General features: G+C 63.5%; 1 protein-coding gene across 24 annotated transcripts in view; it reads right to left on the bottom strand.

Annotated features, from left to right (window-relative positions):
- Window positions 1–21,669, bottom strand: part of KIF21B (kinesin family member 21B) — a 44,567-nt gene extending 22,898 nt beyond the window's left edge. For 19 of the 24 annotated variants that reach the window (XR_014053010.1, XR_014053009.1, XR_014053011.1 and 16 more), the window contains exons 1-13: window positions 20,702–21,065; window positions 7,909–8,131; window positions 7,491–7,673; window positions 5,148–5,297; window positions 4,928–5,062; window positions 4,509–4,676; window positions 4,157–4,272; window positions 3,406–3,601; window positions 2,146–2,335; window positions 1,625–1,688; window positions 1,351–1,551; window positions 943–1,024; window positions 516–633 (exon numbers count right to left, since the gene is read on the bottom strand). Coding sequence is in view for 12 of the 24 variants with exons in the window: in XM_081487365.1 (XP_081343491.1) it covers window positions 516–633; window positions 943–1,024; window positions 1,351–1,551; window positions 1,625–1,688; window positions 2,146–2,335; window positions 3,406–3,601; window positions 4,157–4,272; window positions 4,509–4,676; window positions 4,928–5,062; window positions 5,148–5,297; window positions 7,491–7,673; window positions 7,909–8,131; window positions 20,702–20,742 (1,867 nt within the window). In the remaining 12 variants the exon portion in view is untranslated. Of the gene's footprint in view, window positions 1–515; window positions 634–942; window positions 1,025–1,350; window positions 1,552–1,624; window positions 1,689–2,145; window positions 2,336–3,405; window positions 3,602–4,156; window positions 4,273–4,508; window positions 4,677–4,927; window positions 5,063–5,147; window positions 5,298–7,490; window positions 7,674–7,908; window positions 8,132–15,478; window positions 15,635–20,701; window positions 21,066–21,439 lie in introns of those variants that run through there. The other 5 variants (XM_081487374.1, XM_081487375.1, XR_014053019.1 and 2 more) reach the window with 3 other exon arrangements.
- Window positions 21,670–22,362: the final 693 nt, after the last annotated feature.

Below are 22,362 nucleotides of genomic sequence, written 5' to 3'. Positions count from 1 at the left end.
TGGGCACAGGACCTGGGGAAGCCAGGTGTCTCACCCACCCCTGCTGAGCCCCAAAGGCTGATGCCCACCCGCTGCGGACAACCTGGAAGCCGGCGGGGCTGCAGGGGGGAGAGGACGCAGAGCAGCCAGCAGGACTCAGGATCAGAGCTGAGGGACACACGGCCTGCTTAGAGGAGTGGGCTTCGGAACAACTAGGCCTCTGTCCAAGGCCTAGCTCTGCATCTCCCACCCCGGGGTGGACCACCAACCTTCATGGGACTGCTCTTCAGTGGTGACAAAGGGAGGGGTCCTAACATCTCTGTCCAGGGTGGTCGTGTGGACAGAGAGGCCAGGCACGTGAAGGCTTAAGTTCGGCTCAGAGCCCAGCACCAATGCCTGCTCAGTAAGTTTCTGCTATGATGGGTTGCATGTCTGAGTTCCCGCCTGGACACTGGACATCCACCACCCCGAGCAGTTTCTCTGGGTCCCCGTGGAAGGCAGCCCCCTCTCGGGTTCCCCCACCCAGCAGCACACACCCTTCTCCTCTGGGTCAGAGTCGGAGTCCACCAGGCTCTCCTCGCTGCCCGAGTCCTCGTCCTCGTCCTCACGGCCCTCCTCCTCCTCACAGCCGCTCTCTTCTCGCTCCTCATCCTCCTGGGCACCAGGCACCATCAGGAGGGTGGGGAGTGGGGTGGGCCGTGGCGGGGGGGGGCTCTCTCCCCACCCTTACTCCAGGGAGAGGCCCACCCACTTCTCCCAACAGCCCTGGCAGAGTCCCTCCAGAGAAGCCTCCCGCCTGCCTCATCTAACTGGGGTGAGGTGCGGAGGGATGGGCGTCACCATGGCAACTGGTCAGCTACCACTGAAGGCCGACCGGAGCCCTCCCCGCCCTGCACAAGCATGTCTGTGGGGACGCTCACGGGCAGGGACGTGGGGCAGCTGAGCGGAGCAGGGGTCCCTCACCTCTTCGGCCTCGTTGTCATCGGTCTCCTCACTGTTCTCTTGTTGGAGTTTCGCCCTCTTTTTGAAGGCCTCCTTCTCTGGGCTGCCCAGGAGTGAAGGGTGGACAGGTTAGCGGACTAACCTGCCTTGAGTGAGTGCGCAGGGTGAGGGCTGGCAGGGCAAGAGCTTCAGGCCCTGGGTGGGGCTGGGCTCCGGCTCCCCAGGGGTCTACTGCTCTTCCCTAGCCCCCACCCCAGAATTAAGCCGGGGTGGGATCCTCCCTCCTCCTCTTCCTCGGGGGACATCCAGCATTCGATGGTGGGGGCTGCTGTCCACAACGGCCTCGCTCAGTGAGTCCCCAGGCCACCTGGGTGTGCACGGCCCCTGAGCACAGGGTCCTCGGGCCACCTGGGGAGAGCCTCCCCTCACCTCTTTCTCCGCTGCCTGACCTCCTTCTTCTTGAGCCGCTCCAGGTCCTGCTTGGCTCGGCGGATGACCTCAGAGGCATCCTCCATGGAGCTGGCCGGGGCAGCCGGGGACGCGCCCAGGGAGTAGGGGCTCCGGGCCGAGGCCCGTGAGAGGCTGCGACGCAGGGACTCGTTCATGGCCTCGCTCTCCAGGAGCTTGGTCCTGCGGGGTGGGGGTGGAGGTGAGTGGCCCTGCCTCGGTCCCTGGGCTCCCAGGTGTGCGGGCACCCACTCACCGCAGCTCCTCAATCTCCCGGATGTAGTTCTGGATCAGAGCACCGATGGCCTCGTTGCCGTCTCCTGCGGGGACACAGGAGGCAGGGACAGTTAAGAAGGTAAGTACAGGGAGGCCCTTCAGCTCCAGGCTGTGGTCTCCTATCAGTGCCCCGAACAGGGCAGTGCATATGCCCTTGTCCAAGGAGGAGTCTCTATCAGAGAGGGGCTTGTCTGCGGGTGCAGAGATCCCGGCGTGCTGGTAACAGCGAGATTGGAAACAAGCAGATGTCCATCAACAGAGGCTGCTACAGTAAATCACTCATCACCACCACATATGGAACACTATGCGGCTTAAGAGAATTAAGTGGGCTTGTGTGTTTAACACAGCATCACACGAAGTGGAGCATCACAGGATAGTACGTGTGATTGCCTTTACAGAGAAAGGAAAAGCCAGCTGCCCTGTGAGCCCCACTTCCCAGGCTGGTGTGGGGGCAGGGCCCTGCCCGCTGGCGCTCTGAGCCCGCCTGGTGCGCCTACTCACCAGCCTTGGCCAGGAGCAGGTTGGCCTCCTGGCTCATGAGCTGGGTGACGCGGTTGTTGATGGCGTCAATGGCCTCCTGCATGGCCTTCACCCGCAGGCGCAGTGCTCCGTTCTCCTTCTGCAGCAGGGCATTCTCCCGGAACAGGTCGCTGTAGCCCTCAGCGCCATCCTCCCCAATCACTCTCTTGCCCTGGGAGCGGTGGCGGGTGGGGGTGGCAACAGTCAGGGATGGGGATGGGGGGGTGGGGGGGTGACAATGCTCTTCCCCACCACCCCCACCTCTCCCCCCGCACGTAGCCCTGCCAGCTCCCCCTGCCAGCTCTTGCCTCCCAGAGCTCAGACACCTTCCAGGTCCCCCATGACAACAGAAAGTCCACATTTCGTGATCAGCCATTCCAGACCTTCACAATCTCACCCCACCTCCCTCTCCACTGCTCAGCTTCCTGTCTCCACAGACACTAACCCAATGGCCAAAACCCAAAGAGCCAGGGGTGGGCATGAATGAGGAGGGCAGGTGTAAGACAGCAGGGTGGAGGGACTGCAGCAAACAGCTACACTTAGTCTAAAAGGGGCCACCCCTGGGCCACTCCAGCCAGCCCGGCGCCACACTGTTAGAGCTTCAAAGTTTTAAAGAAAACAGAAACTCCTTAATTTTCAGAAAAGTGACAACTACCCTTGCATTCTTTTAAAGCAAAGGGCCAGTCAAACCAAAAGCCACTTGTGTGCCAGGTTCGGGCCAGCGGCTGCTGCTGGTGACTTCTGCCTTAGTCACACAGAAGGGGATGCTTCCCCAGAGCACTTCGTTTTCCCTTCTCTGATCCTTTGCTCGTAGCCTGTTGGCACCCGAGGACGCCTGCCCCAGTTCCTTTTGCTGGTATCCCATTTGTTCCCCTAATGAAGGCCCCTCTTCCCTGAGGCCCTCCCTGACCACCTGAATGAGGGGGCCCCTGCAGCACCCCCAGGCACGCTGGACCACTCGTGTGGTCCCGTCAATTGTCCTGATGCTACTGGGCTGCAGCCTGAGTTTCCTCGGGTCCAAGGAGCAGCACACAGCGGAATAAAACACCACAGAGCGCCTGTCCTACACGTGAGACCCGTGCAACCAGGACGTGCTCCTCTTTGTCTGACCCTGTAAGTCCTGAGAGCTCCGACGACGATGAGCCCGGCCCTGGGCTCCGTGACCCGCACGCAGTGCGCGAGGCCGGTTGGGGCGGAGGCGGGGCGGGGCCTCTGGAGGGGTGTGGGGCGTGGCCTACTCACCGCCTTGTACTCCATCAGCTCCATCTGCAGGCGCGCGATCTCGGCCCGCAGCGCGCTGATCTGCTGGCTGGTCTTGTCCTGGTTCACCACTACCTTGTTCTTGATGTTGCGGGCCCGGTTGGCGTATTTGAGCGTGTTGAGTGTCTCCATGAAGTCGCGGTCCGAGGGGCTCACGCAGGCGATCATGATGGTCTGGCTGGGGAGTGCGTGGGTACGGAATGAAGGTCGAGGGCACAGCCGACCAGGGGCAGGGGCAGGTGGGGCGCATCACTTCGGAGCAGATCCTGCTCCTGGCTGGGGGCCCTAAAGACCTGGACAGAGCCTGGAGCTGGGGCTCCACACCACCTGGCCTGGGTCTCCACTCCAACGGTGGTGACCGCGGCGAGGCGGCCAGCAGGCGGGGGGGGGGTTGTGGTGCGGCCTCAGCGTCCCCTTCCGGCTCCAGCACCTCCTTCAGGACACCCCTCCCTGCCGTGCAGACGACAAAGCCTGGTCCGACCGTAGTGGCCGGCGGGCACCTTGAGCCCTGCAGCTCACAGGGCCGGGCGGGGCCCTGTCCACTGGGCCGGCCCGCTCCAACCGGGCCACCAGCAGGCCCCTGCGCTCCCCCGCCCCCGCCGACTATGAGCCCGGCCCTGGGCTCAGTGACTGGCACGCAGTGCGTGAAGCCGGGTGGGGCAGGGGAGGGGCGGGGCCTGTGGAGGGGCGTGGGGGCGTGGCCTGTGAGGGCGTGGCGGGTGTCAGCGGGTACCTGTTGCCGCCCAGGGAGTCCTGGAGGAGCCGGGTGAGCTTGGAGTCCCTGTAGGGCACATGCACCACCTTCTTGCTCTGGTCCCCCAGGGCGCTGATCACGTTGCCCAAGGCCAGCTGCAGAGACAGACCGGTGCTCGAGAGGCACTGGGGGAGGACCAGCGAGCCCCGAGGGTGGACCTGGCCCGCTGACCCCAGCAGCCCTCAGGCTCCCCGAGGGTTTAGAGGCAGATGTGAGAGTTGGTGACAGCGGGCACTCAGGGTCAGGGCAGCGGCCTGCCCGGCCAGCAGCTGGCCCAGCGCGGGCCTGGGGAGGGTCCGAGGCTGAGCCGTGCTGGCCGCCGCGTGCCTACCAGCCCACAGTTGATGGAGATGCCCTCCTTGGCCCGCTCGCCCGTGGCCCCCGTCCGCTTCAGCCGCTCGGAGCCAGCCAGGTCCACGAAGTGAAACTTGGCGGTGAGTGTCTCGTACTCGCTCGCAGGAGGGGCGCCATCAGGAAGCCCGCTCACAGCCTCGTTCACCTGCGGGGAAACCAGCCGGCATGGGCCCCTCTGCTCCCAGCCCCTGCCCTCGGGCCCTGGGGGGTAGTGTGGCTGGGGGGCCCTTGCCCACACCGAGCATCAGACCGCGTGCACTGCCTGCTTCTCCCCCACTGAGAGGAAGGCGAGTCCGCAAGCGGCAGGGTGAGCCCAATCCGGGGTCTGCCGGCCCAGAGCCTGGACTCCCAGCGCACTGCATTCCAGCCCGCGGGTGTCTGCCCCGGACTCCTTACCAGGTCGGGCCGGGCGCACACGCGCATCTGACACAGGTGGATGGTGAAGATGGCGTGGGAGCGCGAGCTCTGCACGTTCATCTGGGTGCTGGCCGTGGTGCGGGACAGGGCGCCCTGCTTCAGGCACTGGATTAGCTGCAGAGGGGCGGACGTCAGGGTCAGTGGCCACACGGCCTGGGCCCTCCCCCAACCAGCCTCCCGCGGCTCCGCAGGTGCTCACCTCCTCCTGGGAGCTGATGAGGCGGGAGGTGACACCCGTGGTATAGATGCTGCCGCTGGCGTCCTCGTGGATCTTGATGTTGGACTTGCGGTGGCGGGCGTCGGGGTCGCGGGCGCTATCGAAGAGGTCGAGGATCTCCTCGTTGTAGAGCTGTGTGTGTGGGAGATGGGGCTGGGTGTATGCGGGCGTGGCCTGGGGCCCCTGGGGCTCTCTCCAGCCACACGCCAGCTCTGCTCTGTGGGCACGGAAACCGGCCCTGGGACGCTCCCCAGCCACCCCAGTCCTCTGGGGGCTCCGGGCTCTGGGCTCTTTCCCCTGGATGGGGCAGGAGCAGCTGGATCCCGGGCAGAGCCCACGGAGGCAGCAATCAGCGCTCTGACCTGGGGGCTGAGGACCTGGTGGGGACAAGAGGACTGAGTCCTCCCGCAGACACAGGATGTGATGTGACAGGGGAGGGGGGTGGGACAGGGGTTCCAAGCAGAGAGATGGGGCTCAATGGAGAGCTGAGCTGGGGGGGTGAGGGATGCAGAGCCGCCTGTGACCTGGCCCCTGGTGAGCCTGGGGACACCACTGTGGGAGGCGGTCTGGCTGGGGGTGTCCCCCCATTTCGGACGGTCTCAGCTTTGGAGGGTCCTGTGTTTGGAATCGCTGGCCGGGCAAGTTTCACCTGTTGGAATTGTCACCAGGCAGGGAGCTGGGGCAGGGAGCAGGAGGGATGAGCAACCGGTCAGCGGCCAACAGCGGCCTGTGTGGGGTGGGGGCAGGTCCCAGCCTGCGGGCATCCGAGGCTTTGATGGGCTTCAAGGGACAGAAATACCCCATAGGAAGAGGAAGAGGAAATGGAAGGCAGTGGTGCAGATGTGGGGGCCTTGGTGTCTGTCTGTCCGTTAGGGCAGACGCACAGCATCGTCTAACCCCTGTGGGTCACGCTTGGGCGTGGGCTTTCTAGGTGCTGAACTGCTCTTTGGGGCTCTTTATGACAAAAGGATGGAGAAAGGGAAAAACAAAGAGAAGCTTATAGAAATACACAGTGTGGGACACATACACACACACACAAATACACCCGTGCATATACACAAACACACAGATATACACAGACACACACATATACACAGACACATGTAGAGACATACACAGTGTGTGTATAGGCTCAGTCGCTCAGCTGTGCATGACTCTGTAGCCCCATGGACCATAGCCCGCCAGGCTCCTCTCTCCATGGGATTCTCCAGGCAAGAACACTGGAGTGGGTTGCCATTTGCTCCTCGAGGGGATCTTCCTGACCCGGAGATGGAACACAAACATACACACATACGCATATTTGTATACTGAGACAGACACATACACACACCTGCACACATATACATCTAGATACATATCATGTACAGACACATACATGCACATACACATATACTTACGGAGATAACATGTACACACAGACACACACAAAGGCAGACTCTTTATCAAAAGCAAAAGTCCAGAAGGACATAGAGCAACGTCCAAGCCTAAAGTACAGGTACCCTAAGGGAACAGCAGGGCGCATATGCCTGGGAGGAAGCAGTGTTGGGGAGGCAGGGGTGGACAGGGAGACCTGGAGAAGGCTGGGGCCACATCCTTCCCTCCGAGGACACCCTGGACACGGTCAGGGCCCAGGGTGACCCCACACCCAGCGATCGCCCCAGGGCCGGGGGTCCCTGGGACTGACGCTGCCTGGGCCAGGCGGCCGAGAGCAGGAGCCTGGTCACGCCGGGCCTCGTGAGAGGTACGAGCCCACGGCCCTCCTGGAGACACTTCTGAGAGGCCTCTTGGCATGCCAGGGGTCCCCTCCCCAGCCCCAGAGCCACTAGCTGCCTCCCCGGGGCTCAGCACCCTGACCTCCTCCCAGAGGCCAGAAAGGGCCCCTCTGGAGAACCCTCCTGCCCTGGGGTCAGAGAAGACTCTGAGGGTCAGGAAGGACCTCAGCCAGAAAGGGACGGGAGGGCCCAGCAGAGGCCAAAGGGGTGAGAGCCAGAGTTCTCACTATGAGCCAGGCCTGCACGTCCTTGTCACCCTAGGGCCCTAGGACTGGGTGCCATCATGCCCACCAGGTGGCAGAGCTGTAATCCGTCTGTATTTGAAGGGATCCTTCAGGTTCTCCCTGACTCGAGCCCCATTGGAGGCAGGGAGCCCCTTCAGGGTCCCGCTGGATGGGCCTCCAGCACCGCGGAGCGGGGGACGCCCTCTGCGGCTGGGACCTCATCCCTGCGGTGTCCCCACGGCACCCCAGGCTCCTCTGCTGCCCCCGCGGGGAGCCCGGCCCCCAAGTCCTGCCGCCCCCACCCCCGGTCCACCCGCAAGGCCACGGACCTCCAGGAACTGGGCGCTGACTTTGAACTCGGGCCCGGCCACGCCCTGCTCCTGCGCCAGCCGCTTGCGCTCCGCGATGCCCCTGAAGAGGTGCGCGATGGCCCGCGGGATGATGCCCTGCTCCTCCTCCGCTGTGGCCACGTCAAAGCCGGTGCCCATGGTGTATGTCTTCCCAGCCCCCGTCTGTGTTGGCAAAGTTGGGAGGAGGGCGTTACCCAGCACCCTGGGGGGCGGGGCAGTGAGCCCGGGACCCTCCCAGCCTGTCCCCGCCGGGCCGGTCCCAAGTCTCAGCCAGCAGCGCCTCAGCACCCCCAGGCCACGGACAGGACCCCGGCTGCATCCCAGCTGCCCCGTGGGCAGCTCTCTGCCCTCAGACCGGGCCCGGGCCGGAGGGACCACAGGCGGGGAAGGTGCTCACCTGCCCGTAGGCCAGCACCGTGGCGTTGTAGCCCTCGAAGCAGCCCTCCACGAGCCTGCTGACGCAGGTGGAGTAGATCTGCTCCTGCCAGGTGTCCAGGTCGAAGACAAAGTCATAGGTGAAGGCCTTGTCCTTCCCCAGGAGGACCTGGGGCTCCCCGGGGGTGACCGACGTGCAGATGTGACAGCCCTCAATCTTCTCTTTTGACAGCTGAGGCCGGATCCTGCCCGGGGCGGGGTAGGGGGAAGTCCTGGGTCAGAGCATCTGGGGGTGGGACCGCAGCCCCCCTCCTGCCCGTCCGGGGGGCCAGCGTCCGCCCCCGGCCCCTTCTCTCCCACGGGTGGGAGAAGGACGAGAGCACAGGACGGGAGCAGCTGTGTGAGACCTCCCCGACAGTGACAGTGACGATAATACCAACACCGCTCAGAGCGGCAGCGGCCGGCAATTTCATGTGTGTGTGCATTTTGGCGGCACGGGGGCTTGCTTGCCCTAGATGCGGAGCGCCGGCTTCTCACTGCAGGGGCTTCTCTTGTGGCGGAGCATGGGCTCTAGCGCGAAGGCTTCAGGATTGTAGCCCACGGGCTCAGGAGTTGGGCTCGAGGGCTCCAGAGCACGGGCTCAGTTGCCCCGTGGCTTGTGGAATCTCTCCAGAGCAGCGATTGAACCGTGTCCCCCGCACTGGCAGGTGGATCCCTAACACTGCACCATCAGGGAAGTCCAGCAGCTGCTAACATTTCATAAGCACCCTAGGTATCGAGTCTACGTTATAGGGATTTTACCTGAAACGAATTCATGTTATTCTTTACCATAAACCTGTGAGGTGTGTATTATTTGCTGGATTTTTACTGAGAAAACAGAGGCTGGGAGAGTCTGACTTTCCCAAGATTGGGCAAGAACAGAATGTGACACGTCTGACTGACATCAAAGCACACACTCCTGACTGGTCAAGGAGCCCCAGGGTCCGTGTGCCGTAGAGAAGGGGTTGGGGAGAAGACAGCTGACCCCTCCTGGGAGGCAAAGCCCAGGACCAGCGAGGGAAGGAAGGGCCAGGCTTGGCTGCCCCCCGAGGGGGCTACGTTCCGGAGGAGACCAGTGCCTCTGCCCAGGCCTACGGGGGCTGCAGGGGGCCCCCCTGCTCAAGAAGGCCCACCCCAGATGCCAGGGGAACAGTCTCAGGCACAAGCTCTGGCTCCTTTCTGGGAGCCAAGAGGGCCGGACCAGGCAGGACCCTGCAGAGAGGGTCAAGGCAAAAGGCAGAGAAGGGCAGGGACCTCCAGCAGGGGCACCCGTCACAGAAGGGGCCCTGGCCCTGGCCCCGGGGGCTCCCCAGCACAGAGGAAGAGGACGGGCCCCAGGGTGAAGTAGGGCACAGTGTGGACAGTGGGCAGGGCCGTCTCCAGCCCCTGCCCCTGCCCCTCTTGCAAGCAGCCACTGCTGGAGGAGGTTCCCATGGCAACTGAGAGTGAGTCAGTGAGCATGTGCGTGGATTGGCAGAGAGTACCTCCCGATGCCTGAATCATGGAGAGGGGGGAGATGCTCGTGGGCTCACACAGCCAGTCCCTCAGCCAGGCTCTCACAATGAGCCGCTTGTCAGCATCCCCGCACTAAGCCAACATTTACCAAGAGAAGAAAGAGTGTGAGGGCGGGGCCCGGGGCGCCCCCTGCAGAGCCGGCCCCCAAGGGCCATCCTGTCTGGGTCTCAGGCTGCCCAGCTGCGAGGCCCCTCAGAGCCTGGTGAGGAGCCCCCTGAGCCTGCGGCCTGCGTTTGGCTGTGAGGGGGGATAGAGAGGCTGGGGGAGGTGTGGTGGCCTGGCCTTTCTCCAGGACCGGTCCTCACACCATGGAGGCTGCAGGGCCTGGACACCCACAGAGGTGACCAGCCCCCTCCCCGCCCCATCCAGCTGCTGCGGGCCAGGCTGAAGTGAGAGCCCCAGCTTCCATCTCCCCCAAGCCAGCTTCTGGCTGGGAGAGGCACTGGCAATCCCCTCCATCCTTCCTGGACCTGCAGACCAGACCCTGGACCCGCCAGTAAGACACCCGGGCCATGGCGCTCCCACCTGGAACGCTGGCGGCAGCGGCCAACACACACAACCACGCCCGAGCCGGACACTTTGGTCCTCGCGGTGGACAAGGAGACAGACGGTGCCGGCCAGGGGCGGGCGGTAGGGGCGGCGGGGTCCGAGCCTGGGCAGGGCGGGCGCCACCCCTCCCTTGTTCCTGTGCTTTGTGCAGCTGAGGGGCAGGGCCCAGCGTGCCCAGGGGAGGGTGGGCAGCTACCTCAGGGGGCACCGGGTAGGGGCCAGGAGCTCAGGCCTGGGGGCTCAGGGTGTCCGGGGCTCCCAGCCGCCTCTGAGGCCCCTCCAGCTTCGCTGGCCAGCACCAGCTCCCTGCCACGTGGGTTGCTTGCGATGGGATTTCTGGATCCGGTTCAAATACCATTTAATTACCACAGGCAAACGGCAATGTTGGTGATTGGAGAAAATCGAATCAGGGTCCCTGGAGACAGGAGGAGCCACGGAGGGGGAGCCGTTGCCCTGCCCGGCGGAGCCCATCAACAAGAGGCCAGCTTCTGCTCTGCCCGCCAGCCCCCAGCCCAAGAGGGTGGCCGGAAGGAGGTAGGGCATAGAGGAGGAGGCTCCAGGGTTTGAGGGTCCAGGTGTTGTAAGATCAGCAGGCATTCACCCTGGGAACTTCCCCGGTCCAGTACATTTTGGTGTGGGGTCCTCTGGGGTCAGAGAGCCAGCCAGCCCCACGCTGGCCCATTCTAGGTACCAGTGACCTTGGCAGGTGCAGATGGGTGAGTATTACCATCCAGAGAATGGGATACCAGCTGGGAGCCAGAGGACACGGGCCCAAGATGAGTCACTAATTCCCAAGGCCACCGACCCGGATGGGGCGCAGGGGAGTGTTCGTCCCAGGAATGGGCCGTGAACAAGTAACTGGACGTGGCAGCTTCGTGGGACGAAGTATGGGTGCTTCCACACGCTGGTGCTGGGCTGGGCACCTGCCTCAGACCATCTCACCTAAGGGAGGTGATGCGCTAGCGACTTCAACCCACTGTCCAGAGAGGGAAGCTGAGGCGTGAAGCCGCTGAGTCCATCAGTAGAGGCAATCTGGGACTCTGAAGCCTGCGACTCCACTTCTCCAGCTGCCTGGGACACTCAGCGCCCAGACGGACACATAAACTCCCTGCCCAGCACCACCAAGGGAGCAGGGGGCAGCTGGGCGGGGGGCGTCCTGCCACAGGCGACACAGGTCCGGCAGGCTGGACCCGAGCGCTGGGCTTTCGGGGGCCCCCAGCCCAGAGGGCGAAGTTGCCTTGGGGCTCCTTCCCTCCACACCCTGCCCTGGGGAGTCTGAACCCAGGCCGCGCCCAGGAGATAAAGACAGGCCCTTGGCAAGCGCCTGCCCCACCCTCCAGCGGGTCAGCCACCCCTGCTTCCCTGTGTCATCCGGTTGTCTCTTCCCAGCTTCAGCTTTCTAGGAACTCCGCAGTCCCCGCCTGCAGCAGCTCCTGACCAGCCTGGCCCTGCCAGGGGCGAGGTCACTTCTGCGGGCTGCCCTTGGAGCCCGCGGCCCTCCGCCGACCCCGCCGCCCCAGATGAGGGAAGGAGACAGCTCCAGCTATGCAAGGGGGCAGGATGGCACCCCTGCCAGCACTGTTCCTCTCTGGGGGCGCGGGAGGGTGGGCAGGGGTGGGAACCAGGCTCCAGGGTCTTCCAAGGGAACCATGGGTGCAGGGCACTGAGGGCCCGACCCAGAGCCAGGGTGAGGTGAGTGAGGTGTTCGCACCTCAAATGCAAAATTCAAGGGGGAATGAAAAACCTCAGTGATCATGATAAATTGTGATTTACTGCACCATTTGGAAAACAAACTGGCAAACCGTGCTGCCTGTTTTTGTCAAACCCAAACTGCGTGTTGTGGACCCCACGGCAGGGGTCATTTCTGAGCAGAGACCCCCCCCCCTCAGCCCCAGGAACCTCCCCCCGGCGTCCTCCCCCAACCTCCCCATCCCTTCTCCCGGCCCTGCAGGGGGAGGTGAGGGCCCCACTGAGAAAGGCCCGGAACCTCCCAGAACAGAGCCCGGTCTATCTGCCACTTGGCAACCCGCAGAGGGCCGGGAGGGGCTCAGAGAAGGCCCCGGCTCTCCAGAGGAGGGGTCCAGCCCGAGGCCCGCGGGGCTGCCTCCGCGCACTGCCCAGCGGCGCCGGCCGGCGCCGGGGCTGGGGATTCTAACAGCCGCCCGGGCCGCACCCCACACCGGCTCGTGTACCCCCAGGCGGGGCACAAAGGCGGCGAGCCCGAGCCCGGGGCTGAGAGAAGCGCTGAGCTCAGCACTTCCCCGGCTCTTCCGGAGCCAGGACAGGGCGGAAGCGGAGGACGGCGGAGCCAGCGAGGAGGCAGGCCCGGGGATGCTGACTGCCAAGGCGGGAGGGTCCCTCCCCAAAAGCCTGGCCAGCGGCGCCCCGCTCCCGACCGGCCTGGGTGACGCCGCACAAAGCCGCCAACCACCCCGCAGGGCTCCGCCCCTCCAGGTTAGCCGGCTCCAGCCCCTCCGTGGGTCCCTAACCGCCTCGCCCCGCCCCGCCCCGCATCTTTATCCTAGGCTCCCGGGAATGTGGCCCCCAGGTTCTTTCCGCTTGAAGTCTTCCTTTTCTCCAAGCGGTCGTAGTTTACTTGCTAAGTCGTGTCCCACTCTTGCGACCCCATGGACTGTCGCCTGCCAGGCTCAGGCTGTGATATTAAAATAACTAAGAACTGCTCCAGAATCCTAGAAAATTCTTACAGTTGTGGGGTGTGGTCTGTGATTCCTGACATCCCTTTTTGCTGGTACCTGGAACCCTGTGGACTCAATTCCTTAGGAACAATAACCCCGCATGTAAGGAGCAACATGCCTCTTTGCTGGTCACTGGTCATTGTACCTACCACACTTTGCACATGTTCTAAAGGGTGGTTCCTACCACACTTTGCACATGTTCTAAGGGGGGTACCTACCACACTTTGCACACATTCTCAGGGGGACATCTACCACATTTTGCACACATTCTAAAGGGTGGTTCCTATCACACTTTGCACATGTCCTAAGAGGGATACCTACCACACTTTGCACACATTCTAAGCAGGGGATTCCCATCACAATTTGCACACATTCTCAGGGGGACATCTACCACATTTTGCACACATTCTAAGGGGTGGTTCCTACCACACTTTGCACATGTTCTAAGAGGGGTACCTACCACACTTTGCACACATTCTAAGCGGGGGAGTCCCATCACACTTTGCACACGTTCTAAGGGGGTTACCTACCACACTTTGCACACATTCTATGGGGGATACCTACCACACTTTGCACACGTTCTCAAGGGGACACCTATCACATTTTGTACACATTCTAAGGGGTGATTCCTATCACAGTTTGCACAGGTTCTAAGGGGTTTCCTACCACACTTTGCACATGTTCTAAGGGGGCTTCCTGTCACACTATGCACACATTCTAAGGTGGATTCTTGCCACACTTTTCACATGCTCTCAGGGGGGCTCCTACCACACTTTGCACACGTTCTAATTGGGGGATTCCCACCACACTTTGCACACGTTCTTTGGGGGCACCTACCACATTTTGCACACATTCTAAGGGGTTCCTACCACACTTTTCACATGCTCTCAGGGGGGCTCCTACCACACTTTGCACACGTTCTAAGTGGGGATTCCCACCACACTTTGCACACGTTCTAAGGGAGTTACCTACCACACTTTGCACACGTTCTAAGGGGGGTTCCTGTCACACTTTGCAAACATTCTAAGGTGGATTCCTACCACACTTTTCACACGGTCTCAGGGGGGCTCCTACCACACTTTGCACACGTTCTAAGGAGGAGGTTCCCCCACAGTTTACAAATGAGGGCTCAGAGAGAAATATAGTCAGCTCAAGGTCATAGAGCTAATCAGTAACTAGGTCTTCTAGGAAGCCCATCTTTCCTGGCCATGGGACTGAAGGTTCAGAGCAGGAGGAGGACCCAGGAGAACCAGCCTGCAGGTGAGTCATGTCACTCTGGGGTCTTCCAGGCTGGAAGACACCCTCGCAGGCCCCATGTCCAGGGCTTTGAGAAGAACCGCAGCCCCCTCCGACAGCCAAGATCACCTCGTAACCAGTCCCTTCGGAAACAGCCCCTCCCAGACATCCTAATGTCTTTCTGGAACCCTGAATAGGAGCCTGGAGAAGTGAGGACGCCCAGCACCCATCCTGGGATGGGCTGCCCCCAGGGCTGCCCAGATCCCATGACCCCCTCCTCACACCACGCCTGGCTCTGTCTGGCGCTGGGCTCTCACGACCTCCGATGTGGAAGAGTGTGTGTGTGGCAGGGGACACAGAGAGGAGACGCAGGACCCCCTGTCTGCCTGGCACAGCGAGGCACTCAGCCATGCCGTGACTGGCCAGGGGCCAGCTTGGCCCCATCACCGATGGAGCCGGACCAGAGGGGACTCAGCCACAGCACGAGGGATTCAGGCCGGCCAGCAGCGAGAGCCTCCTGCCCGCGAAGGCTGCGGAGCCCTTGGAAGGGAGCCGGAGGTCTGCAGTCCTCCTCCCCTGAAGTCATGGTTACTGACGCCGCCAGAGCCTCCTCTGTTAGGACCAGACCCGATATCTTTTGAGAGCCGATGCGTGGAGCTCCTTTACACGCAGGAACGCACATCATGTGTAAGGAGTGCCTCCTTCCTGAGGCTCAGAAAGGAAAATCTGAACAAGCCTGAAGTCACACTCTTCTAATGGTGGAGCTGAAATACAAACCCGGCCTGACTGTGGCTCAGCCTGCCGCATCCTCTAAGCAGCCCCGGCCCGGAGAGAGGTGGGCCAGAGAAAGATGATCCTGCAGACAGCTGCCAGAGGGCCAGAGACGTCTGCTGGGGAAGCGTTTTTACGTTCACAATGAAGACAGCCGAGGCCGGGGCAGGGGAAGCAGGGGCCAGGGACCCAGGAGGCTGCTTCCTCGCAAGAGCTCGGCGCCCACCTCCGAGGCAGAGGGAGGAGGTCTGCACCCGCGTTTGTGGGCATCCTCTCCTCCTCCCCAACCCCCTCCCGGGCAGCCTGCCAGCTCCAGGAAGTCGGCTGGAATCGACATCCCTGCTGTCTCAGGGGAGTCTGGCTCCCAGACACCCTGGGGCTTCAGCTGACTTAGTGCAGAGAAAGCGTCCTTCTGGGGGTGTGGGAGGCAGTCCGCCCTGAAGCAGGGTGGCAGGTCCAGTGCAGGGTGCTGCCCCTCTCAGTTGCAGAGCTGCGGCGTGGGGAACCCCGTGACCTCCCAGGCTCTCCTCCAGCCCAATCCTCCTGAGGCTGCCTCAGGGAAAACACTGGCCTGAACCCCCAAACAAGAAGGCTTTGTACGGCGGGGTCAAAGGACATGGGTTTACAGGCCAGGCCTGGGGAAAGGGGTCTGCACCCCCCTCTGCCCGACTTCTGCCCCTGCACACATTCCCAGGAGCCCAGGGAGGGGCACAGACACTCAAGGGAACCGACAGGAAGCCTGGGGTTCAGGACTCTGATGCCCTCCCTCCCGGGGATGTCCTTCACCTCTCGCTCTCTCAGCTCATCCCAGGGTTCTGGCCGCTGACTTCTGCGGAACTCCCGGGCAGGCCGTCCAGTGGGGGAGGGCATGGGGCATCTAATCCACAACCCCAGGCATCAGGTCTCAGCTGGGCCCGCTCCCCCAGAGAGGCTGAAGGAGCCCTGGGGGAGGAGACTGGCGGGTAGAAGCTGGACCACGGGTGTGAGGAGGGGCGGGGGGGTGGTCCCTGTCCTGAGCTGCCTGCTCCCCCCTCCGCAGTCCACCCCGCAGGCTCAGCTGTGGGGCCTGGGAGGGGGCGTCCCCAGCCCAGGAAAGCCTGCGCAGCTGCGCCCCAGCCTCGCTGGCTGGCCTGCCCCACCCCCACCCCATCCCGGGGCATCTGGCAGGGGTTTCCCATGACCTCCCGGGAGACGCTGCAGAGCCCGGAGCTGTGCTGGCATCCAGGTCTGGGGGGGCCGCTCGTCGGGGACTGGGCCCTGGGGAATGCACAGCAACAGGCGTCGGCCTGCGCCCCCGCCAGCCCCCGACCCCGGTCCCCAGGGGCCCTGCCCGGCTTGACCCCAGGAATGGTGGGCTTCCACCCTGCATGGCGGAGGGACAGGGGCTTGGGTGTCTGGGGCTCCGGGGATGGTGAACCACGGCCCTGCATCCCTTGCACACCCAGAGCAGCGAGGGGAGGGCAGGAGTGCTCCTGGGGACAGGACACCTGCCACGGGCCCCACAAATGCCCCACCAAGCTCTGCCGCCCACCCCCCCAGACAGAGAAGCAGCCCCCGGGTCCAGGCCGCCAACCCAGCCCACTCCCCGTCCCAGCAGGGAGGCTGTCTCCCTCCCCAGCCCGCAGCCTCTCAGGGCCCACATTCCCCTTGGGGGGCTGCCTGTCTATGGGGTAAAACAAGCGACAGAGGAGCCCAAGGTGGAGGGGGCCCGCAAGGACGCAGGCGGAGATGTGGCTGTCGAGGAACTGCCCTGCAGGGCAGCGAGGTGGCCCTTGGGCAGCAAAGCAGAGTGCAGGGGCGGCTGCGTGGATCTCAGGAAAGGCAGGAGGGTGGCTCCCACCAGTGGGGGCGGGGAGAGAGCCCCACATCCAGGAGCACGTGGAGACAGGCCGCGTGTGCCCAGCCCTGAGTGCCTCCCCGCGCGCCCTCCCACGTTCACGGTCACTGCCGCAACCTGCCGGAAGCATCAGAGCAAACGAAGGCGCGGAGACGCCGGCAAAGCGCCAGTTAGCGGCCAGAGGAGGCTGCGTGGGGCAGGGCCTCACGTTCAGAGGCCTTTGTTTGCCGTGGTGAGCCTGAGCCCGTCTCTACGGTGAGGCGGCGCCTGGCACCTGGCTCCCGCGGGCCTGCGTGGGACAAGAAGACGTGATGCCTGGCGCTCAGTGAGGGTGCAGGCCCCCAGCCCAGTGCTTCCTCTGCTGCCTGCAGTCAGTCACCAGCCAGTCCCGGGCTCCAGGTGAATTCTTTTTACGTAACAGTCACTGAGGCTTAACCCAGCAAGATGCCTCCTAGGTACACTTTAAGCTGGAGCTTATTTCTGTTCATGTTTTCTTCACACTCAGCTCCTCCAGAGTCAGCCTTTAAGGACTGTCCACCTCCCACTGCATCCAGACCACTGCTCCTCACAAAAGGACATGCCAGAACAGACCGCTGAGCCCATTGTACAGGGAGGAAAAACTGAGGCCCAGAAGGAGAAACAGAAATGGGGCCCCGGCCCTCTGTCCCCGGAGCTGTGGGAATGAGGGTGCCAGGCACACATCACTTCTGTCACTTCCTCAGCCCCTGCCCCCCCACCTCAGCGCGGTCTTCAAAAGCTGACAGCCAATCAGGCGGCTGGCTAGAGCGGAGGGTGGGGGGCAAGCTTCCGGGGCCTGCGGTTACTACACTGCACTTCCTGCTGATGACATAAGCCCTATTTCTGCAGCAGGAGACCGCCACCAAGACACTCAGGTCCACCACCCCCAGGAGGCCCTGCCTGGGCCCTTTTCCCAGGTCTGGGAACCGGACAGCAGGGGCCACAGAGGGCACTAGCTGGTCCTGGCTGGCCTTACACTCTGTCGGGAGAGGGGGGCGGGGGAAGACTCTGAAGGCACCGCCTCCCCACCCCCACTCAGCTTTTTCTGTCTTATCTTTGTCCCAAACCACCAATTCTCTTGATTCAAAATTTTAGACAGACACTGACTAAGACTTCAGAGGAGCCGGAACCAGGGGGATAACTGCAGCTAGAGAACCCGAGGACAGAGCAGGGCTGCCCTCTGTCCCTGGGCGCCTGGCTGGCGCTCCCCAGCCCCTTTCCAGCCCGGGTCTGACCCTGCAGTGTCCAGGGATGGATGCCCAGGAAACCCACGGAGCCCCCGGCCCCGCCCCAGCAGACTAAGGACGGAAGCTTAAGGAAACCAGGTGAGGATAAGTGGGTGGGGTGGTCAGGCCTCCCCTTGTGCTGGGGGCTCAGAGCTGGGGGCTTAAAAGGGTCTTAAATAAACGCACCCCGTGACTCGGCTTCCTTCCCCAATCTCAACTTTGCCAACCAGCATTTCTTAATAGCCACCCCTTCCCCTTCTCCCCCCAGTAGTCAGGCCTGCATTTCTGCAACCTGGAACAGGTCTGCTCTCCCCATCACCCCCTTCCCTGAACTCCCACCCCAGGTAGAGACTGGCCTTAGCCAGCCTCAGAGCTGAGAGAGTCCTTATCGTACAAAGGGATTAAAGGATAAATGGATCACAGGGCAGGCTGGAGGGGCTGGCCTGGGAGTCTCGGTGCAGAGTTCAGGGGCAGAGGGCCAGCCTCCAGGGTGACCTGGGTGCCAGACGGCTGGGGGCACAGGGTTGGGGTTCTGCTCACATCTAGACCGTCTCCCTTTACCCACAGTTCTGGGTCCTGAAAGCTACCCCTTTGGTCTGACCCTTCCATGGCCTTCCCCGCAGCTCTGCCAACAAGCCAGCTTTGATCCTTATCCGGAGATTACAGGGCCAAGAGCCCCAGGTCTGGCACTTCTTACCTAATCTAGTGGCCCCTGGACCCTCACACACACGCACGCATGCACGCACGTCAGACCATGTCTGCCCCATTCCTGGCCTCCCTGTCTCAAGAGTCGGACCCTGGACTTGCCATAAGTCATTCTCACAGAGACGCACTTAGATATGAGAAAGGGCAACCAGGCCAGGCCCCTGGCAGTTCCAGATCCTTGGCTCTTCCCAGCAGCGGTCTACACTGCTCCAGCCTGCCACCTAGTCCTTCAGGTGGGATCAGAGATTTCCGAGGGTGGACTTAGGGGGGTTGAAGGAGACCCCAAAGAACGGAGAAGTCTCCCTGCAGCCCCCCAGCGGCGCCATCTGCTCCCCCTCCCAGCCTCAGTCCTAGTCCAGGCCCGTCCTCAGCTCTCTGATTAGAAACTGGGCGCTGTCCAGGCATTGTCTGCCCTCCGCGGCCAGCTGCCCACTGAGGTCTGGCGTGTGCACTGGGGCCGGGGTGGGCGGGGCCCTCCCTGTCCAGGGGGCCCTGAAGGCCTGGCTCTGGAGGTGTTCCAACTCCCCACCCTCCCCCAGGCCAGTGGCAGAGGCAAGGAGAGGGGACACCCAGACCTCACCAGGCAGTCTCAGTGGCGGCAGAGACGGCGGCCGGTCACAGGTGGGGAGCATGGGCGGGCAAGATGCTCTGGGCGGGAAGGGTCCCGGGAAGCTCCTGCCGCTGGCGGCGGTAGGGAGAGAACACCAGCTCTTCCCCAGCTGCACCACCCCCGGTCTAGCCCGGGGGGCCCTGACGAGGTGGGGCAGGGGGCTTGGTGTGGCTCTCTAGGGTGAGATGAGTCCAAAGGAAAGCTGCCTCCTTCCCAACCCTGGTCCAGTTTCCTTTCACGACGTGCCCAGACTCCCACTCCGCTGCAGCTGCCTTATTGACATCGCCACCCCCTCACCATGCCCCTGGCCCTCACCCTCACCCCCCCATGGGATCCTGCTGCAAACAGCCCCGCCCCGCTGGCCCACCAAGCATCTTTGGGGCTCCTCTTTGTCTCGAGCTGTCCAGGGCCAGCGAGCTTGTGCCAGTGATGCTCCAAGAGCAGCCAGGGGCAGGGGGAGGGCACGCTGGTCTCCCTCCCTCCACTCCAGACTGTGATCAGCAGTCCCCTGACCGTCTCCGCTGCAGAGGGCTAGCCAGGTGGCTGGGTGGGGGGAGGGTAGCGTAGCAGCACCTGCCCTGGGGTGTTTCCACAGTAATCTCGGAGTGACTGCCCTGGGATTCTGGAATCTGGGTCACCTACAACCCAGGGAAGTCAGAGACCTTTCTCAGACCCACCCTAGGCCCGGACTCAGACTGACACCGCCATCACGCAGGGCTGGGTGATGCTCTCCACCCTCCCTGTGTTGGTGACGGGTCCCAGGCTGGCAGTCTCCCACCAACAGACTGTGTCAAAGAGCTAAACCGAAATCAAGCACAAGGAGGGTGACATGGCGCAGAGCACCCCCACCCAACACAAAGAACACAGCTCCGTTGTGCCCTGCCCTCTGCCCACCTTGCTTCTGCCAGGATGTCCCTCCAAGTCCCAGGCAGGTCCACGTGGCCCTCCCCCCGCCTCAGTTCTGTCTGAGGGGCTGAGGATGGGGCCTCAGGGTCACAGCGGCCTGCCCTCTGAGAGGAGAACCCCCAACACCCCTCCTCTGTCCGCAGCCCAGCCACTCTAGGGGCAGGGCTGGCAAGGATCTCTCCAGGGCCGCCGCCTCCCTACGGGCCAAGGCCCCATCCCAGCCCTTCCACTTGTCCTTCCAGGATCTTTGTCTGCGGAGCCAGCCGGGGCGTCGTGCTGCGTGCCGGGCAGTGTGGAGAGCGCAGGATCAGCGGGCTGGGTGGATGCGGGAAAATGTCCCCCACCCAGTGTCCCCGCGTGAGGCTTCAGCCCGTGGGGGGGCAAAGAGGAAACACACAGACGCTCCCGCCCGGGCCCGGGCCGGGTGTGAAATACCGGATTTCCTTGTTTGTTCGATTTTCTGATCATTAAGGGCTCCTGAGAGGGGCCCGAAATCACCACCCAAACAAAGCTCCTCCGGCCGCGCGCGGGGACGCCGCTCCCCCGGAGGCCCGGCCAGCGCGCGGCGCCCTCCAGCGCGGCCAGCTGGGCTCCCGCGTGCGCGGGCTGCCGGTGGAGCGGCGCCCCCGGGACCCCCGGACCCCCGCCCCGCGCCCACGCGAGACAAAGCCGAGCCCTCCGCGCACGCGCCCCGCCACCCGTCCTACCTGACGGCCACCTTGACGCAGCAGTCCCCCTGGCCGGCCATGGCGCTGCAGTGCCGGGGCCCGCTTCGATCAGGGGCGGGGGCCTGGGGGCCGATGCTCGGGGCGAAAGCCGCGGCCGCGGCTGCAGAGGGCGGGGGCGCGGGCGCTGCGGGCGGGGGCTGCGGCTCCTGGAGGTGACATGCTCGCGGGCGGCCCGCGGAGGGCTCACCCGCGGCCGGCGGAGGGCCCCCGGGGCCGGGCCCGCGCGCCCGCTCGCGCCATCGGGCGGCGGCGCGGGGCCAGTGGACAGCCGGGGAGCGACGGTCTCCCCACCGCGCGGCTCCCGCGCGCGCACCTCGGGCCGCGCCGCGCCTCCTGCCGCCGCGCGAACAAAGGGGGCGGGGGCCGGCCCGGCGGAGGCCCCGCCCCTGATGCCCCGGGTCCGCCCATATCTCCGCCCCCGAGACCGCTGCGCCAATCGAAGGCCCGAGCCGGCACAAGGGGCGGGGCATAAGCCTTTAAAGAGACCCCTCCCTCGATGATTCGGGTCCACAAGCTGGCTGGGGTCCTGGAGAGGTTTCCTGGGCACCCCTGAGGACACTGCCCAAAGAGCTGATCACACCGGTGCTTCGACCCCGGAGCCGCAGACCTTCGGCCTCGGTGGGAACCCCCTCCCCCGCCCATAAATGCGGAAGCCGGGCGCAGGGAGGGAAACTATCAAGGTCACGCAGGAGTTAGTGGCTAAGCGAGGGTAAGCACCCGGGTGTCCCGGCTTGGCGCTTCCCTGCAGAGCGTCCCACAGCGCCTGACGGTTTGTGTTCTGAAAGCTCCGGGAAAGCCTCTCCTCTGCATTTATTCCGGTGAACTTGCCGACCTTTACTACGGGGGGATTTTCGCTAGTGTCTAACTAAAATCCCCTGTCCCTACAACCCTGCAGCGTTTTAAAGTTCATCTTTGGGTTGGTTCCTGGCCAGGCTCCTAGCCTAGACGGGCCTCTCCGTTCTTGGAGACCACGGAGGGTCCAGTGACCTTTATGACCTACAGATGACTCCCCCCCTTATCCCTGCTCACACTCTGCCAGTACGGGGGCAGAGGGTCGGCGTGGGAGGCCTGAGTTGCCCCAGGGAGACAGGGAACAAAGGGAGCCCTGAGCTCCAGGCACCTGGACAGAGGCTGGGGGGAGATGGGGGGGGAGGCGGGGAGGGGGAGGAGGCGGGGAGGGCAGCTGCCTTTATTTGGGTACAGAGGACAGGGGAGCCCTGACGCCTTGAAGCACTGCGTGGAGGAGGCGGAGGAAGCACATTTGCCTTTCCAGTCCCTCTTCCGCCTCCCGAGACCAGCCCCTTCTCCCTGCCCGCCAGCTCCCAACATTGGGGCCATTCATGGGGCCCCTCACCAGCTGACTGCAACTCCCCTCACTTCAACCAGCTCCCTCCGCTGGACCCAGCCCAAGAGGAGGACCCAGCTGCAGCTCCAGATGTGGGAGGCGCACGCTGGGGGAGGGGAGGAAGGGGAGTCTGACTCCCAGCCTCTTGCATCACCCTCAGATGATGAAACCACGTCAGAGATTTAGAAAAGGGCGCAGGCTAGGGGTGGAGGGCGCATCTTTGGTGCCATCCTCTTCCCTTCCCGCCCTCCCCCGCCAACCAAAATAACTGCTCCATCCATTGCCCACATCCCAG

Source organism: Giraffa tippelskirchi, chromosome 5, assembly GCF_054371585.1.
Source record: "Giraffa tippelskirchi isolate mGirTip1 chromosome 5, T2T-mGirTip1v1.2.pri, whole genome shotgun sequence".
In the NCBI taxonomy this organism is placed as follows: Eukaryota; Metazoa; Chordata; class Mammalia; order Artiodactyla; family Giraffidae; genus Giraffa; species Giraffa tippelskirchi.
This window is presented reverse-complemented; position numbering and strand designations above follow the sequence as displayed.